The 20,396-nt window shown below is 39.1% G+C and overlaps 3 protein-coding genes across 4 annotated transcripts in view; 1 reads left to right on the forward strand and 2 right to left on the reverse strand.

Moving 5' to 3' along the window:
* LOC142349531 (putative acetylcholine receptor chaperone) overlaps window positions 1–5,741 on the reverse strand; it is a 359,559-nt gene extending 353,818 nt beyond the window's left edge. Inside the window, exon 1 of the mRNA XM_075401157.1 lies at window positions 5,730–5,741. The gene's annotated coding sequence lies outside the window, so the exon portion shown is untranslated. The remainder of the gene's footprint in view (window positions 1–5,729) is intronic.
* The window catches only part of LOC142349530 (uncharacterized), a 170,257-nt gene extending 157,740 nt beyond the window's left edge, over window positions 1–12,517 (reverse strand). Inside the window, exon 1 of the mRNA XM_075401154.1 lies at window positions 12,455–12,517. The gene's annotated coding sequence lies outside the window, so the exon portion shown is untranslated. The remainder of the gene's footprint in view (window positions 1–12,454) is intronic.
* Window positions 2,172–20,396, forward strand: part of LOC142349528 (uncharacterized) — a 60,791-nt gene continuing 42,566 nt past the window's right edge. For both annotated transcript variants that reach the window (XM_075401147.1, XM_075401148.1), the window contains exons 1-4: window positions 2,172–2,610; window positions 9,518–9,742; window positions 10,398–10,588; window positions 11,949–12,087. In XM_075401147.1, coding sequence (XP_075257262.1) covers window positions 2,187–2,610; window positions 9,518–9,742; window positions 10,398–10,588; window positions 11,949–12,087 — 979 coding nt within the window. In that variant the 5' untranslated portion in view covers window positions 2,172–2,186. The remainder of the gene's footprint in view (window positions 2,611–9,517; window positions 9,743–10,397; window positions 10,589–11,948; window positions 12,088–20,396) is intronic.

Genomic DNA, 20,396 nt, shown 5'->3' on the forward strand with positions numbered 1-20,396 from the left:
GGTATTTTCATAACTAATTTATGCCGAGCATGTTCTCTTCATGGGTCGAGAGTTGCATTTTTATGTGATTATCAGTAGTTAATTTTTCTGTGCTTCTTTTTGTACATGTGTAACATCTGCCAGCAACACAAAAATAGCGTTGCAACAGGCAGTCCATCTTTGAAAAAACAGGTAGAATTTTGCCAAAAAATCTTTAGAAATATTGAAAATCTTAAGATAGTTTGTGCAATTCAACTAAATTGCAAATTTGTTCATCTGAATTCAACTACTTAATAAAACTCTAACAATTGACTATTAATCAGCAATGAGTTTAGTGTGTTATATTTTAGTTCATTTGTAACTAGAATTTCTAAAGTTTGTTGTCTCAAGTAATGTTTTTTTCTCAAATTGGTTTGTTCTCATAAGTGTACTCGCCCTATTTTAGAGTACTCCATTTTAAAGTACTCGCTTTACATAGCTAACAATTGCTTAGTTTTGCAAACCGAAATCTAAAAATCCCGATGTGCCAAAAATGATAATAAATAGCCAATAAATTTTTTCCCTTTGATCCTGACATTCATTATTCCGACAAAATTAGTAATAAGTAGTACAAGCATCTTTCATCGTAAAATAAAGGTTAATTTGGTCTCAAGTTAAGTTGGGAACCCGTGTCGAGGAATAATCGGAAAAATATGTAAGGTAAGCGGTGAAAAGTTTTGCGATGAAATACGGTGAAATTAAGCGATGAAATACGGTGAAATTAAGTAATTTCACCGCTATTGTTAGCTGTGAACTTATAAAAATGCACTGCATTTCACCGCGCTTACAATGGTTCAAACCGCTCACCTCCTGAATGTCATGCACTTCTTCTTCCACTGCGCCATCTCTCACTAACTTCTAGTGTTTTTGAATTTAAATTGAATATAAATCAAATTCACTGTGCTTTCTGCAAAACATGTGCGGTGACTTTTTGTAAGAATTCCGCTTTTTAGCGGTGAAATTACATATTTTAGCGGTGAGATTTGGTGATTTTTTGTAAGTTCACTGCTTACTCTTTGAGAAAAAATGTCAAAATATGTAAGATTATGGGGTAATTTTAGATGGGGGGTGGGGGCTTAAATCTAACAATTCCCCCCTTACTCCCCATTAATTTCACCGCATTCACTGCTGATCTCACACAATTTTAACACTTTTTTCTAAGCGGTGAATTTAAGTAAGTTCACTACAAAGTTAGGCGGTGAATTTATGTAAGTTCACTACAAAGTTTAGTGGTGAATTTATGTAATTTCATCGCAATCATCGCTTATCTCAGATAATTTGGATACTTTTTTCAGAGCGCTGAATTTATTTAAATTCACCGCTAAAAATCAGCGATGAAATTATGTAACTTTACCGCTACCAGGCAATAAAGTTTTTTTCACCGCATTCACCGCCTGATTTGTGTTATTTCACCGCATTCACCGCTTATTTTACAAAATTTCCCGCATTCACCGCTTATTTTACATAATTTTGCGTTGAATGACAGTGACACCTCGACCCGGGAAGTTAATACTCAGTACAAATTAATACTCAGTAATACTCAGTAATAATCTTACATAATTCCGACCCGGGAAGGTTTCATTGCAGGAAAAGAATCATGGAAAAGCTAACAAAAAGGGAGGTCAGCCAGGACAAAGGAAAGACATGAACATCACTAAAAACAGCCCGAGTGAAAACATGACTTTTGATTGTAATTTCTTGGCACTACTTAAACTGACCTATTTCGTGATTTAACAGAACAATATCGGCACTTAAATGAACAATTGAAAAAGTTTTACGTGCTTGTGATCAAAACTTACTTCAGTGTGATCAAACTTTTATCAACGTGATCATATTTTGTGGAATTGAACCTTCCCAAATGGTGCGTGCATTCAAAAAATAATCTTGAAAAGAGAAATAATAATAATAAACGAATGTTAGAATTTAATGTTTCGTAACCCGTCCCCCGACCTCCCCTTTTTTGCTCCCGGGCATTTAGATCGATGTTAGTTTCTTCCCCAACTAAGCTGAGAACGAACAAAAAATCGCTCAGTTAGGTTCTACTGACAAGAAAAATCACTCATAAAAACTTAGGGACTTCAGCACATTAACCAAATAGCATCAAGAAAAATTATTAGTAGGTTGACTTTTGCAATTAATTACAGGTTTTTGGCAACGCTCTCACCTTCATGGAGAAACTGATAACTTCAAACAGTTCGGAAAGGGTTCAAGCTAACAATAACGCTCCAACTCCGAAAATAAAGAAACGCGTGAAGAGGAGAAAACCTGAAGAAATCCCAGCACTGGAACCGAAGCGAGTGAACAAAATCGAAACATGCTCTCGATTGATAACGATTGTTTCCATTTTGACGATTACACTTTCCATTTTGACGTTCATTTGGTATTTAATGGAAATGTACGTGTACGAAATCAAGCATTACCTTGTAATTGTGAATGCTTGGAGCGACTATTCGCAAACCTCTGTTTTCATCGGAGCTATTTTAATATTGATGTTGGTCATACTATGTGCAGCTTTTGGACTTTCCCTGGAGCAAACTTGGAACCTAAATTATCTACACACGGTTTCATTTCTATCTGCGGGAGCAACTGTATGTAGGTGTATTTTAACCTTAAACGCAACTTGCACTCAACTAACAAACGTCTCAAAAGTCTCATTGCACTTTTGTTCCAACACCTCATACCCAGGCCTAGACCTCGACTTATGAAAAGACTTTAAAAGTCTAGTAGGGGGGGAGGGGGGCAATATTGACTATAAATTATTCACTCACTGACAAAAGTAAACGAACAAAATGCAGTTTTACATGGTTTTGCCTTCTTAATTTTAAGCATGTTTTGCACTCTAAATTCAACAAATTTATGAGCAGGTTGAACAGATTTCAAGTGGGACCCAAAATACAGCTGCTTATGGAAAACTGGCCTACTTCTACCCAGATCTATTAAACTTCTGTTGATTATGCGTCGATTGACATAAAAAACAAAAGAAAAGACAGAAAAAAAAATTTACTAAAATTGACTTCAAAACAGGCAATTTTAACATCTAAAACTGCAATTGGTGCGTTTACTTTTATCAGTTAGTGTATTAATTTGGGGGTTAAGAAAACTTTTCAATCAATCAATATTGAAAACATTCTCATCTTGAGAAAATGAGTCAATCCTTGAGAAGATGTCCATCAAATAGAGACTGAAAGTTTTCTTACTGACTGTTTATCATATTTTTAGCTTATTCACGCCTTCACATCGCCCCAAAACGCCCGAAATAAATCTTTATCAATCCAGTTTTAATAAAATCTTTTTCAGTAAAATTATTTTAGCAATTTAGATTGTTTATGAGATTAAACAGTGCAAAATGCAGAGTTTACGTAATAACAAAAAAGTGAAAACATTTTAATGAAGAAAAAGAGACAGACATGGGCAACTAATTTTGAACATTTAATCAAAATACAAGCTTAAGACTAAGATTACCAGCTCAAACAGTGCAGGTATAGGTATAGGGTACGTAATGCTTGTGAAATCATTGATAAAAGCTGCCCTCCCAGTGCACTAATTGCGGGAAATTTTAGAAAAAACCCGGATTTCCCCCTCTTAAAATCTGGGAACGTCTTTGGATTTTTTGTACCGAAGTAGAACTGTAAATTCTTTTTGGGCACTCTTTCAACTACAGCTTGCGTTGAAATATTGAAATCCAAGCTGCAGTTACTTTTTCTATTATGATTAAATCAAGTCCGCAATTCCAGTTCAGTTTCTGGAATAAATTGCTTCTAAATGATGCTCACTGCATGCGCGTCAATTTTTACGCTTCAATTGCCCTCTGGGACTTCTGTTAGGAACCAAATCTTCGGATATCATTTTTTTGTGTATTGTTGCACGTTTGATTTGAAAAGCAATTTTGAAAAAAATTGGAAACAGAAACTTCTTATTTGCTCTCAAACGAAGTTTGTAGCAATTATATTAGTAATGTGGTTTTATTTTCATTTGAATGTTCTCTTGATCGATTCGTTGTCTAATCTATTTGACTTTTCGTCCTAAAAAACGGGATAAAAAGAATCGCTCGGCTGGCAATAAGTTCTCTTAGAGCCTTTCAGCTTACTAGGCTCTACTTTTGCTATCGATTCACCGAAACTGTTTTAGAGACATCAATACAAAATTTCATGGTTTGAAGGGCGATTCATAGCGTTTGGCCACCCAATCAACCCCCCCCCTCCCCCTCCCTCCCTCCCTCCCTCCCCCCACCCACACACACACACACGCACGCACGCACGCACACACACACACACACACACACACACACACACACACACACTTCATCCCCTCAATCACGCCCACCGCGCTCACTCCACGCCCTTTCAATTAGGCTAAAGCTAGCCTCCCTAAACCGTAGCTAGCTACTGACGAAGCCAAGCGCTCGCCAGTCGGTTGAGAGAATTTTGCCCGACGCTAGCCGGTTATGTTTTTTAGATATTTGTTTACCTTCTGATAACAATTGTTTTCCTCCTTTCCTTGTTGAGAGAAACTCAAGGCCAAGAGATTTGAGTAGTATCCAGTTGAAGAAAACCCGAATCATGACAAATAGAAATAGAAACTAAACTAAAAAATGTCTTTCTTGTGATTGCGTCCTATATGTATCTTTTCTGCCGAATCTTCGCCCCTTTTTGCACATACGACATCGAAAATAAGATTTGCGATGAACCCTTTCCAACGTTTTCCGCATGCATACCGATGAAACGCTAAGTCTGGTAAAAAGCTCAAAACGCAGCAAATTAAACACAGAAATGTTTCCCTTAATGCGAGGATCATTATCACGAATGAAATCATCTGCCAATTAAAAATCTTACCCTTGTATCGACAAACAATTATGCCCTCATTGACAGTAATATTTTGATAAGCTTTCTTATAGTCATAACTCAATCCAGCATAATCTTGTGGAAAGTCAGTAAAGCGAAAATAAAACAAGCCAGAATTAATGCAAAAACTAAGTAATCTTACAGAAATAAAACCACTTTAACGGTAAAACGTATTACAACGTTCGTTGATTCTTATTGCGCGTTGATCAGCCTGAGACAATAATATATGTAAGATCATATTTGAAATATTCGGTCTATTGATTTCACCATAATTCAAAAATTCGGCTTGTTGCCTATCGGCTTGTTTGATCACCAGCCGAACATGGATACAATTTTAATCACCTTTTGAAAAAAAATGGAACAATTTTGTCACTGAAAGAACCTTAAAAATCTTGCTTTGCAATAAAAAGTAAGCAGCCTTAAAATTTCAAACTGATAACACGTGTTCTTGAAACACTTAAAGTGATTTAGGGTTATTTTAACCGCCTCCCTTTTGGTTCAAAGGAACCCGTTGAAACGAAGTGTGTATCCCTGAAAATTCTCTCAAGCTTTCTTCCACTTTACTCTAAGGGTTATTGCTTTTAAGTGAAGGAATCACAATGAAAGTACTAAAAGTACTCACGATTCCGCTTCAGAATAGGACTTAAGTTGATTTTGATTATTTTTATGAGGAGGAACAAACAGCCCGTGAAAACGTTTATATTTTATGCTAGAATTGTTTTTGTTTCACGGCACAATTCTCAAATCAGAGTTCAAAAGTTATTTGATTAAAGTTCTGTGTTTTATTTGATGCACACAAAATTGTTTGTCAGTTTATGGAGAATAAAGGCTTTAGGGCAAAAATTAAAGGTATAGGTTAAAGACTTGGAGTATTTAATAAGTCAAACAATGACAGGCAAATAAACAATATCTAAATTTTCATTGTAACTCAAGTTCGTCTTATATTCCACTCTGGTTAAAAAATAATATATAGACTAGCTGTTTCTCAGTATTGTTGTCTATATAAACAGTCTAGTTACATTTCAGAAATAATTGTGCGCCTTGATCAAAAATGCTCTTGAATCTTTCATATCATTCTGTAAACTATTCCGTGTACCTCAAAAGTTGCACTAATCGTCGTTTCCAATGGTCCACAATGCTCAATTGTCTTTTCTGGCGTTTTTCGAACGCTCGATTGTTTCAACTTGATGGGAAAGAAATTAAGAGTTTCCAAAAGTCCTGTTATATGTCAACCAGCCATATTGACTTTAAACTAAAAACAATCAAGCTCATAAGGTTTTTAACCAAATGGGCATTTAAACTGATAAAAACTTAACAAATATGACCTATACAAAAATACAATTTATGCTCAACCATTCGGCAAAAGAAGCTTAATACACATAAAGAAAGGGTTTCAGTTTAAAAGTAATGTTGAGAAAAAAATTCATGTTAAAACTGAGTTTCTGTTCTCGCTGTTTTAAAGGGCTTCTTCTGTCGCAGGCGCATTTAACCATTCCAAGCACCGTGAAGGGTTTCTACTGGCTGAACTCAACATATCAAAAAGATAAAAACTGATTAAAACTTTACAAATATGATTACACATCTGTCTGTTGAGTATAAGCACATACCAAGTTTTGAATAAATAATACAAAAGTTTCTGTTTTGGCTCAAAATTATTTTTACTGGATATTTAAAAATTATATCAAACAGTTTTACATAAAATTAGCCGATCATTGAGCCTGTTTTTTTGCAACTTTTATAAACTGTGTAAATATTATATTGAACAAATTCTAGGTTTTAGAAGTGTTTAGCGTGAGTGGGAAAAAATGAAATTCTTCTCAACTTCTCAACAATCGACACAGTGTTTCACGGACTTTCCGATAATGGCACCTCTGTATCTCTACGCAAAAATAATAGACATCGGCGATAGCTTTCATACTGAAACTGCATAATGTACCATCCCGTGTCAAAATTGCCCCACTGATTATCCCCCAAACTGATGTAAGAGTGGGGGCAATGGGGGTAATGAGGAGAATTTTTAGAATTTATCCCCCAACAATTACCCCCAAAAAGATGTAAGATTATGGGGTAATTTTAGGCTGGTAAAGAGATGTAAGATTAGGGGTTAATTGGGGGTTTACCTCTCAAAATGATGTAAGAAATTTGAGGACAACTGACTAAAAATTCCCCCGATTACCCCCCTAACCTTACATCTTTTTTGGAGTACACATTTGACACGAGATGCATCAGGTTTGCTTCTTGGCTCAACCGCGCAACCGTTTTTAAATGCCTTGTGATTAATTTTGAAGACTAATTAAGAAAACATCAGACGCAAAATCAGTTTCTGTTCAGATAAAAATCTAAAAATCTTTTTTTTTTTAAATTCGACAGCCGAAAGTTGGTCATCTTAAAAATTCGACAGCAGAAAGTTAAGAGATATTATAACACACTAACGCCGGGCAAAATGCACTCAAACGGCTGGAGTAGAGCTGGTTTGGTTGCGCTGCCTTGAAAAAAGGGCAGGACTCACTTTGTTAAAGAGCATCTGTTTTCGATACAGCGCAAAAAAAAACTTATAAAAACTACTAACTACAACTAATAACTACTCTTAACAGATTTTTGAAGTGAAATTAATGGAGAGTCTGAAAGAACAAGATTTCCGTACTGCCCTGAAGATATTGTAGTTTCTATTCAAAAAGACAGACAAAAAGGGCGAAATGCGGTTCGCTGTGTCTTTTGTAGTCTACAGAGTAAAGAGCAAAAAAAACACAAATTAAAACAAAAAAATATAAATGACGCCCAATTTTTAAAGGAAAACGATAGTGATGTCAGAATCATTTAATATCTGCAAGACGTTATTTAATTACTTACAATACTGAAAACTAGACAAAAAGGCCCCATTCGAAAATTGAGAAACAATCGTAAAAGGACTGCAGAGGGGAAACGAATTAGAGAGAGAGAGAAAGCGACGAAGTAAAAAACATCGCATTAACAATTTGGCATTTTTCTCTAAAGTCTTTGAAAATAAGAGCCATAAGTTCAGACAACATACCCGTCACATCTTAAGTTCACAAAGCCGAGGTTATAATAAATAAAAAAAATCTTAAAAGATACAACCAAACAATTAAATGCAACTTTGTCTAATCAAAAATTTGGTTCACCCTGACATTACTGAGTCTAAGAAATCCGCAAATTTCAAAAATTATCTGATGTTACTTCAAAAACAAGTGGTCTCAAAGTAGGAAAAATATAGTACTTACTAAGTGAATCGATGAAACAACCTTTTATATGATTAGGAAAATCAGCTAACATCAAATTACAGAGATTAAATACGTTAAGTACGAAGACAACAAAAGGTTGAGAAACCGTTAAAATTGGTCTTATCTTAACAAAACTATATGGATGGACAGCAAAAATTCAAATTTCTACAATGATACTTTGTATAGCAGTGAAAATTTTAGACATCGATTAAATCATTTTACTTGCCTTTTTGATGTTTTTCTCTTCAAAATCAAATTTAGCTACCAAAAATATATCAATAGACTGACTTTAGATTCATTGCCTATTATGGTACTTTTAAAAACCAATTGCAGCAAGAAATAAAAAATTAAATACAGAAATTTTGTTGAGACACAGTTATCTCTCGTGCATTTGTTTTAAAAAAAACACAAATCTATTTTTCTTCTCCCTCTCCACATTGACTTGACTAAAATTATATTTCGTTTTTAATATTTTAATAACCTTAAAAAAACAGAAAACCATAATACGCATCATTGAAAAACCCAGCACCAAAAAAATATATCGAATTTTTTTCTTCTTCAAAAGTAGGCAAAAACTTGAAATCTTTGCTTCAACAGATTGACGCAATTTTCTGACTACGTAGCCAATGACCGAAAAATGGAGTTTGCATACTTAAGTTTGTCGGACTTCTCACGTGTCATATTTCAGGATTATAGTTTTAAGGCTGTGTCGAAATGCTAAGTTAGTTTAAACTATGCTAATTTAGTTTTTATTTACAAACCTTTTCCGCGGATCGAGCACCTAATTACCGATAAGAAAAAAATCCTAATTAACAATTGTTTCAGTATTGTCCCTTGCTATTTTAATTGTGGACTAAGAAGACAATTAGTTGTTTTGAAGTTACCCATAGCACTGTTTACAAGAGATATTACGTCTTTCAATTTGGCTTCAAGTAATTACTAATGAAGTTCGGGCAATGAAGTTCTATCCTATGGCACTGTCCACAACCCATAACACTGTTGACAAAAACAATTGAGTCTTTGAGTTTGCTCTCAAGTAATGACTAAACACATTCGGGCGTTAAATTTTTAACCTAATTACGTACTCAAAATGATTTTGTTTTCAGAAAACGCAAAAATTATTGAAATTTGGCTTTTCGAACCTTTGCCTCTATCAAGTTTCCATGAAAAAATTAAAAAATTGGCCATAGGCGTCATAAAAATAAAAGTTCTCCTGTCTTGAAGTTCTGGAACCTCCCCCCCTCTCGAAAAAAATGGGGTTGGATCAATAATTAATATGCGAATCATTTATTATACAACATTATGCGGATGTAAAAATGTCGTATATAGATGATCAAGTAGATCCTATGCATTTAGCATTAGAGAACTGCTTCATTTATTACGATAATAATAATATGATCATTAAGAGATTAATTTCAGCTGTGTCAGCGTTTTGCGTCTTTTGGTGTGCCAGTCAACCGCACCTATTACACCATCTGGAACAGAACTTGATGGCCACATTGACCACCAAGTACAGGGGAGATTATGCAACAGATCCGGTGTCTGTGGCGTGGAACTGGGTTCAAAGTTCAGCCAAGAAATGTGGAGTAAGGGGGACTAGAGATTGGCTCACGTCTAATTGGTACAAAAGTCAGTCGGATCCGAGTAAGCGGACTATGAAAATTTTCAAAAGTGTTAAAAAGTTGTCAAAAATGATAAGACTCCGGCTTTTGGTCAAAATTTTGTAAAAGAAATGGTCAGAACAATTAAACTTTGGCTGTTTCGAAGGGTTCACTTCTAATGACTGATGACCAAAAAAAATAATCAGCCGAATGCAATCATTTTGTGTCTTATACTGTCCCCAGACGTGATCACAAAGCTTTTTTTGCAGAAGCTTGGAAATTTAAGTTATACTGAATTTCAAAAAATGAAAAACGATCAAAGGACAGAATGTACTTACCGTTCAGAAAATGTGACAACTAGTAAACATGTAAATCATGTCAGGCACCTAATATACACTATATAATGGGGTGAATCATCCTCACAAACATCTTGTAGATAAATTGGTAATAATAATTCATCGTTGTTGTATCTGCGTTTTTCTTAAGCATAATTAAAATAATTTTTAGATACGAATTTTGTGAAATGGAGAGTCCCAGTGCATTCCGAATGCCTATCTTCAAGAATCTTGCAAGGATGCCTTTTGTCCTGCATAAATCTTCTAAGATAACTTTTCGGATCACAAAATCTTGAAAGATAACAATTTGTCTCGCAAGTTCTTGCATGATAACAATATGAGATTTAGAAAGTCAAAATTTAGAAAGGAGTTATCCGTTGTCTTGCTGTCCACTTTACAACCAGAAGACAACTAGCACTCTCACCGTTGAAAAAGACGACTTCAAAACTGAAATCATGCATCAGTGCTACCCCCAATTGGGACTATCATCAGCTCTTTCATATTCTGCGAAGCCTGCAGAGGGAAAAAGAGGAGGAGAAGGGAAAGGCAAAGAGGTCAGTAAGACAGTGAAATTAATGGAAGGAAGTAATTCCCGTATATTTGTGAACAGACAATGCGCAATGGACGAAAAACAAACAAACAAACAAAAGCAAATATACAAAATAGTATGATATATTTGTACGTGTATAGACTAATTAGAGAATAATCCGCGGCTAAGAAATTTGGGGAAAAACTGGTAAAATTTTGAAGGGAACTTTGTCATCTTAGCCCCCTCCTCGTGTCTTACTTTTGCTAAGATACTTCCATTACTATGTATGGTCTAATTGTATAATGGAGTTAGCACGAGTATGACAGATCGGACAACAGTTTTGTTTTTGCACACATTTTGCCGATTTCAAACAATTGTCCATTTGAAAAAAAATTCAAACAGTATAACAAAGGGGTTGATTTGAAAATAGAGTAGAGAAGTATAAAAAGTTAATTAGATTAACTTTTAAATCCGGCGGCAGAGTTGTGAACGAAAGTTTGCTCCGATAGCAAGTTGCAAAAAATAAATAAAGGTTCAAAAATATTTTTCAATCACGCAAGAGCATTGGAATTTCATTAATAAGGTATTCAATGGAAATAAAACATTTGAATTTTTCGACCATTTAATTTTAGAAGCGATTGAGGTTCGCTAATCGTCTCAACCGTCTGCAGTTTTGCGAAAATAATGTAAGTTGGTGATTTTTTGTAGCGGGCAAAATTCATAGTTCTAATTTTGTGTTATACTATGGGCATGGGCAATCAAACAAAAAAGCACTCGAAAACACTAATTGGATCTTGTAGCAGTCTGGGCAGATGAATTTTGTAAAGGTCAGGTGAATTAATCAGTTACTGAAAGAAAATATCAGATTAATGTCCCGCTTTCACGCTTCAATACACACGACTTAACCAAATGATGGACATAATATATAGTATTGTCCAAAGTCTGGCCGAGGAATCAAAAAATTTGATAAGGATTGTAACTGGAAAGTATTACAAGGCAGTAAAATCAATTTCGCACTGGAGTTGAACCAGTATTGGTTTGCAATTTACTTAACTGTAAAATTGAATTTTCACAAATTTCTCTTAACAAAGATATTGCCAATTTTTTAAAACAATTTATTCAGCAAAAAATATTGATGTCTACGAAATAGGTGGTATTAATTATTACTTTATTTTGATGATAAAAAGTACAGATGCAAAAAAAACAAAAATATTTGCAAAAAAGTTGCAGGAATTAAATCGAACGTGTGGTTTAAGAAAAGCAATATTTGTCTGATAACAAACAATAAAAAGACTGTATAGCCACAAATGCACAATGTCGGCTAAAATTTGTTCACCCAGGTAGGGTTAAAACAGACGTGAAATTACCTCCCCTCTTTTGCGTAGGACGAAATTCCCACCCTGACCGGTTCCGAAGGATGCTCCAATATGTCTGGGTTGTCTGGCGCTGGCTCTCAATCAGTAGCCAGAGCATCAAGACAGAGCGCCACTTCATATGATGAAGAAACAAGTAATCTAGATGAGTGTAAGTGCACTAGTTCACTACAAAAAATTGTTCACCTGCTACCTACCCCCCCCCCCCTCCTCCCGCTTGCAGTTTGGTGTATGATATTTTGAATCTCCAAACTCACGTGTCAATTATGTCATAGTTTTACATTATAATTTACTATTTAATAGCTCGTGCTTTGTGGCCTATAACTGGAGGCACATAACGTACAGTACGGGGGGGGGGGGGGGGTTGAATAACGTGAAAAATCCCTCGTCCCGTAGAATGTTAAATCAAAGTTCTTGGAAAAATTTAAAACGGTGATAGATCTGAGTTTTTCCTGAAATAGCAAAACATTCAACATTTCGAAAGATGTGTAAACATCAATGAAATAGAATAGTCCAACCTTTTCTCCATGTTCCGAGGCATATTTATTTTATGAGGTAAAAGTTTTATTAATTTTATAATGTCTGAAAAAGGATATAACCAATCGATTGAAATTAGCGACTGGACAAAGCGCTTTTTAATACTGTACTATCATATCATTTGCACTATTGGGATAAATGATTGCTTTAACTTTAAAATAGCTATTGCAAAATGTAATTGCCAGCCTCCAGCAAAAACTAAAAATGCGCTGGCACGATGTAGGTGTTCAAGGCCAGACGGGCAATATTGGCGGGCGCACGTGAAATTTAAATAAATTGTCATGTGGGGAAGTGGAATTTTTTGAAAACCCAATTTGCATTGAATACGCCTATACAGAATAAATAAACAAAAACGCTATTTCCTTTGGACATAGGCTTGTAGATAACACACGATATATATTTTGGATAGAAATCTGCTTCATTTGAAAGTTTATGCAAATCAGTGGGATCAACCCATTTATAGATCAGATTTATCGGAGCAAGCTCAATGCAAATTTAGTACAATAAAGGGGAAGTAAGGAGGGCTAGGGAAGAAGGGCGGGGGGGGGGGGGTGGCGCGGGCGGAAGGATGCAATTTTTGCGATTTTTGCGTGCTTCATTCTTTTTGACAATTTCTAAAATCGATGGCCTATCAAATCAATTGCATCGCAGCATTTTGGCACTCTTTTTGTACTGAAAACAAGCAACAAACGAAAAATCCTATCAGTTTTCATGTTGCAACCATGTCCATAATTAAGGGTGCCTTTGCAATTCTCAATGGCCTTTTGAACTTCTAGTAAGTTCAATGGAATAAACCGGACCATTTAATATCATTTATTGGGACAAAACGATGCTTCTGACAAGCGTTACTTGAAAACTAGGAGTCTGGTGGAGATCGTGAAAACTCAATGATGAAATCCAACTCAAAAAATTTTATTTCTTCTCAAAGGATAAAGCTGACAAAATGCAGACTTTCGACGAGTAAATTCAAGTTTTTTCTCCAATCCAACTGTATTCAATCAACGCAAAAGGCCAAAGGCCCCTCTCAATGGCCCGGCAAATCTAGCTTGATCTTTTTTAGCAGGTATTTTGTCTGAGTCGATTTTCGACTCAGATTGGTCACCGATACGTTTTCGAAACATAAAAATATTAAGCCTAAAAAGAGCGCAATCGATTCAGTATATTAGTAGGCTCAACGAAAATTATGTTTAACGAACTTTTTCCGAGCTTTCTATGCCAAATAGAACGTATTTTGTGTGCATTTAATCTTTTTGTAAGGCTTACATGGTTAAGAGATTATGACGTAATAAAGTTTCTCGCTGGATAGATTCTCGCTTTATTTAAATAGCTCTTTAAATAGACTGCTCATTTAGTTTACTCGGTAACATCCTCCGGCCCGGAAGAAAATGTTGGGAGGATCGGTACAAGCTTAACGAGTGGGCGGACGAGCGATCCGGATGACGTGCGTAAGACGGCGGAGCGGGCGACGCTGTCGGAGCCGTACCGAAGTTCCTCAATCCGAGCGGTTGGATAGTAACCCCTAGGGTTGCTTTCTTCAACGATCCAAACTAAATCACCGACCTTGAGGTGCTGCTCGGCAGGCGTCTGCCACTTAGATCTACGGTTCAACGCAGGTACATACTCCTTGAGCCAACGTGCCCAAATTGCATTGGCGTAGGACTGTGCACGGGCGTACCGCTTACGATGATCGAACTCGTCGACGCCAACGATAGACGGAATTCGGGTTGCTTGGTTACCGAGTAGAAAATGGTTAGGTGTTATTGCGCCTAGGTCGGACGGGTCGGCGCTTACGGGCGTTAAGGGACGTGAGTTTAGTGCGTATTCGACCAGACAAAAAGTAGTGTTCAACACCTCATCTGTGAGGCGACGCGTACCGAGGATAGTGTACAGTACTCTTTTAAAACTTCGAACTAGCCTCTCCCAGATGCCACCTTGGTGTGGCGCACTGGGTGGATTGAACCTCCACTTAATGCCCTTATGTGCAAGTTCGGTGGCAATGTCAAGCGCATTCCATTTTTCCACACATTCACGGAGCTCTTTCTCCGCTCCAATGAAGTTCGTACCATTATCCGACCAAATCATAGCAGGAGTACCCCGACGGGAGACAAACCGCTCCACTCCCATTACACAAGAACTAGTGTCCATGGACGGGACAACTTCAACATGGACAGCACGAGTAGTGAGACAAGTGAAGAGAAATCCCCACCTCTTCTCGGTAGTCCGACGAACTGTGACGTAGAATGGGCCGAAGTAATCAACCCCGGTGTTGGTAAAGGGAGGAGACTGGTATGCCAGTCTCTCCTTTGGGAGGTCTGCCATGATAGGTTGAATGGTTGCTGCACGGAACTTTCTACACAACACGCAGTTTGATTTGATGGAACGCAGTGTGGAACGTAGTTTTAGGATGGCATAACGTTCCTGTACCTTTGACCTTAAGTAATCAATGCCCTGATGATGGTTCTTCAAATGAGTATGCCGCAGAAACAGTTTAACAAAAGTATGACGTGCATCCAGCACGATAGGATGCTTAGTGTCAAAGTCAATTTCCACTAGCCGTCGGAGCCGACCAGAAGAACGGATGAGACCATGAGGCCCAATAAACGGAGTAAACTGAGCAATGCGGCTGCTCTTCTTAACAGATTTGTTGTCAAGAAGATCCTTTCTTTCAGTACTAAAGGACTCTTCCTGAACCAAGTACTGGAGATGACGCTCGGCTTCGTCAGGCTCAACAGGATCGGCTATGCTGCCGTCTACGGTACGGTAACTTTCATGAGATGGTAAAAGACGGAGCACATAGGCGGTGACACGCAGTAATTTTTGATAAGAACTGAACTTATCAAACGGGATTAGATTGATACTTTGTTCCTTAGGGGGCTTGGTTACGGATGCGGCTAAAGATGAGATGGAGTCATCATCTTGTTCCTTGGTTACAACGCCGAGTTTGATGTTATCAACGACGTCAGTATTTGGCACAAAAGGGAATTGCTTAGTTCTCAAGAAGTCAGGACCCCTCACCCAGCTACTTGATTGCAAAACTTCAGCGGACATGCCACGCGTGCCAGCATCTGCCGGATTATCACAAGTGGCGACGTGGTTCCATTGGTCAACGCTGGTGTTCTCCAGGATTTCACTAACACGATTTGCAATGAAGATGGGGTGTTTGTTTGTTGAGTTTATCCACTGCAAGACGATGGTACTATCTGTCCACATAAAGACTTTATCCACAGTAACCGTTAATGCTCGACAGATTTCCCTTTTTAAACGGGCAGCGAGGAGAGCGGCTTGTAATTCCAACTTAGGAACTGTCATTACCTTCATAGGTGCAACACGGGCCTTGCCCAAGACAAACGCCAGCTCTGTTTTAATCTCCCCGGAGGTGCAAGTTACTTGAGCCCTGAGAAAACCTACTGCACTGAATACGTCTTGCGAGCTATCACCAAACATGTGGAGTTCAAGATGTTGGTATGGTCCTGAAAAGTAACTTCTCGGTATAGTGATCTCAGCTAACCGCGGCAGTTCAACACACCAGGCAAGGAATCTGTCAACTGTGTCTTTAGGTAACTCGTCATCCCAACTTTGTCCATTGACACGCCAAATGTCTTTCAAGATTAACCGAGCACCAACAGTGAACGGTGCGACAAGACCAATTGGGTCGTAGACCTTTGACACAAGACTTAGGACCAAGCGCTGTGTTAAACTTTTCGTGATGGTGCTGTTAGTACCCCTGCTCACAACCAGAGTATCGTTGTTGTGATCCCACTTAAGCCCAAGCACATGCATTGATTCCTCCTTGGATGAAACGATGACCTTCGGTTCAGTGGATTGAGCAGACCCATCAATTTGGTCAGCCAGATCTGGTACATTGCTTACAAACTTAGTAAGCTTGAACCCACCTAGATGGAGAAGATGTACCAATTCCTTCGACCTAATGAGGGCCCTCTCGGGGGATTCCACTGAGTCCAAGTAATCGTCCATGTAGAAGTTCTCAAGGACGGCTTTCGCAGCTTCTGGGTACTCCTTAGCATTATCGCGTGCTGTGCGCTGAAGTGCGTAGTTGGCGCAGGTGGGTGAATCTTTTGCCCCAAAGATGTGGCGCGTATACTGGTGTACCACAACATTTGATGTGGGGTCCTCCCGCCACAAAAAGCGCAATGATGGTTGATCACATGGCAACACTCCAACTTGGAGGAACATTCCCTCGATGTCGGCGGATACGGCAAATGGATGTTGTCTGAACCGTAGGAGTACATAGATTAGGTTTTGTAGTAGGTCGGGTCCGGTAAGTAATGACTTATTAAGAGATGCGCCATGGAATTTTGCTGCTCCGTTTAGTACCCTACGAACCTTACCCGGCTTGTTCGGGTTAACAACCGGATGGTGTGGTAGGTACCACTCTCGTTCCGAGCGACTTTCCACCTTATGAGCATCTTTGACCCTTACTACGTAGCCTTTGTCTAAGTCCTCTTTGATGGTATTCGAGTATTTTTCCCTTAATGTCTGATCTTTCGTTAGCCGCTTTTCCAAAGACTTTAATTGAACAAGTGCTGAGAAATAATTGTTGGGCAGTTCGATGTTATCTTCAGCCCATAGCATTCCGACATCGTACCTTTTTCCATTATGCACGGTGGTGTTTTCAAGAATTTCATGCGCACGTGCATCCGATGCGTATCGTGGGTCTACTTGCTTAAGTGCGCCGTACGACTCCATGTCGTACCAAGATTTTACCTGACTAGCGAGTTCAAAATCCTGCTCCAAATTAGCTTTGAAACAAGTCGAGACTAAACCTGAAGACGACGGTAGAGGGCCGCTTAGAACCCAACCTATGGGCAAGCGAACAGCGAAGGGCGAGGACTTCTCGTCGGCAGCGAAGTACTCTAACGGGCGGATGGCATGATACACATCCTGTCCAAGTATCATCTCGATGTTTCCGTAGCAATATGTAACTGGGTCTAGAACTGCTAGGTGCGGGTATGTTTCCTGAAGTGCTTTAATGTTAATGACATCGGCGCCTACATTCAAATTTTCCTTTACGTAAGGGCTGACTTTAAATGGTTCAAATGCTTGGTTGTCGCGTGGTGTTACAATTAGTTCAACTAACTCAGTGTCTACGACCTCTTCGGTATTTATACCCTTGATTGTTAGTTTCAATGCTGTACCGTGCAAACCAAGTCTATTTGCAAGATCATTGGACACCCAAAAGTTACTGCAAGCGGTATCGCACAAAACTAAAGCCGTGGTATCTTTACCGGTAGAGCTCTTTAACTGTAATTCAGTCACCTGAAGGAGGCCTTTCACATTACTCACAGATGACAAAGTGGTGGTCTTGCTCGATGATTGGACACTAGGGAGTTTACTTTGATTTGTGCCAGCATTAGAATTACTGTTGTTGTTGTTTGGAGGTAATTTTGGTGGATAAACCCTCTCAGCTCCATGGAGAAGAGTATTATGGGAGCTGTTGCAACCGTCCTTCCTGCATTTCCTGGGGTGTGGGCATTGCCTGAACATGTGCTTTTCTCTCAAACATGAGAAACACAGTTTTGCTTCCGCCACTACCTTTGCTCGTTGAGTGGGAGACTTTTCTTTAAATACCCTACACTCCCAGATGCGGTGGATACCTTTACACACAATGCAGCGAGGGGTTGCAGGCGTTGCCGATGTCGAGGCTGGTCTCTGAGTGCCCTTAGTTTGTGTATTAGCAGCAAAAGTTCTTGAGGCAACTTTGGTCTTTACTACTGAGTTGGTGTTATCCTCAGTTCTTGCTTTCGACGAAGTTTGTTTCAATAAATCATGTGCCTCGGCTTTCTCCTTCAACCAATCGTTGAAGTCAAGGAGTGTTGGCTTAACCCAATGTTTTTTCACGGTGAAGAGTGACCAAGACTCTTTCAGATTGGGCGGCAATTTTTGCACAGCCGTGTTGAGAAGTGAGGCGCTCTTAAGGTCTGCGTCATATGAAAGTGATTTAAAGACCCCAACAAGACTTGAAATTGTTGCAGAATAGTTTATGATGTTATCACTATTGTGCATCTTTAGTGGTGGAAAAGAGCTGAGTTTTTCTAAATGTGCACTGACTACTGCCTGTGGTTGGCCAAATTTACGTTCGAGTGTCTTAAGTGCGTCCTTATACATTACACCGCAGTATGCGAACTCAGCGATGGCGGTTTTAGCTTTTCCAGTTACAAGGGTTTTTAAGTATGTTAACTTGACGTCATCAGTCAAGGACTGTGCGTCTATGGCGCTTTTAAATTGCCCGAACCATTCGTGCCACTGCAGGGGATCACCATTGTATTGTGCCAACTTCCACTCGGGCAGTGGATCGTTCTTCTTACAAGTAATTGCGTCCGCCAACTGCTTTATCAAATCCGCAGAGTCCAAAGAAGGAGCCGAAGGTGTGGGATGCGGCGGGCCACCCCAACACAACGGGTTCGGAACGGTAGCTCCATGCGTTGGCGGAATGATCGGAGTGACAAAGGTGGGGGCGGTACCTGCGGAAGAACTAAATGGATTCGCTTGCATGAAGTCTGATGTTACGTAATTTTGAGCGCCTGCTGCTGCTTGTACATGAGGGGAGCGATGCGATGTAGATATATGAGGGTTGATTAGCGGGGCCGGTTGTACGGTGTATAAACTTGCAGATGTACGTTCAAGTGGTACTTCATTAGCTGGGACTGCTGCCGGAAAACGCCAGACATTTGGATCTGGAGGAGCAGGAGGTGCGTGGGTTATGGGTACAAAATTTTGGGGCTGAAAACTCTTTTGTGGAGGTGGTGGATGAATTAATTGAGGTACGAAATTAATTGCGGAGGAAATGAATGGTGCAGGCGGAGAATGGGGTAACAGATTGATATTATTCGCCACGGGGTTAGTGGCTTGTAGTGGGAGTGCTTGTGGCGGGGAAGGAGGAAATCGGAATGCTGGTGGGATTAACGGAAAATGCGGTGGTGCGGTGTTTGGAACGGGGGGTGGAGGGGCTGGTACATTTATGTGTGCCTGTTGCGGATTAAGTGCTAGCGGAGCATTAGCGAGTGCATTTAAAGGAGGTGAATGCCGAGGGCTGGTTAAATTCAACTGTCCCGGCATGCTCGCCCTGCGAGGGAATTGATGATCTAACTGTAAACCATCGAAGTGCATTGTTGCTTGAGACAGTTGTCGGGCTGTGTTTGGGGCGTTTAGTTGAGTAGGCATACCAAAGTTTATTGGTGGTGATGGAGGCGTATATTGAGGCTGTCGTTGCTCTTGCATGATGTTATTTGCAACATGTGCATCGTTGGTTACATTGGTTCTAGTACTTGGTTCTTGCGGCTCATGGACAGGGAGGTTGATGTTAGCCTCAACTTGACCATGAGTATTGAGATTAGAGTGTGACTTTGGAAGTTGAGCTGAAGAAGGTCGTTGGACAATTGCTTGGTTGGATTGGGCGATGGAACCAGAAAAGTGCAAACTCGGTTCGTTTGCAACATCTGCCATGTTCCCGGCCGGTGACGAATTAACCCAATCTTGAACAAGTTTCTTGCTCTTAACTGAACTTCTTTCGGTAAAGAGCCCACTCATTTCGCTTGTATCAGACCCGTCTGTTGCTGATTTTGTCATCAACTCAATTTCCTCAAGGGCTGCAGCAGCTACTTCCTTGCGATGATCCTCCTCAAGCTGCTCAATTTCTAATTCCCGCAATTTCGTTTGTTTTTCAATTTCAAGACGTTGTCTAGCAATGCGAAGCTTTGCCTCATGTTGTTTCTCAAGTTCCTCCTTTTTTAGTCTTGATAATTTTAATTCTCGTTGACGCTGACTTGATCTTTTTGAGGAAGTCATATGCGAACCTGATCTTGAGTGGTGAGAGGTATACATCTCTGCCTTCTCTTTGTCTTGGACCGAATTGATATACCCTCGAGCAGCAGCAATGAACTCGTCAGTTTTCTTTGTTACAGT

This window comes from Convolutriloba macropyga, chromosome 11, assembly GCF_964194025.1.
Source record: "Convolutriloba macropyga chromosome 11, txConMacr16.3, whole genome shotgun sequence".
NCBI lineage: Eukaryota > Metazoa > Xenacoelomorpha > Acoela > Convolutidae > Convolutriloba > Convolutriloba macropyga.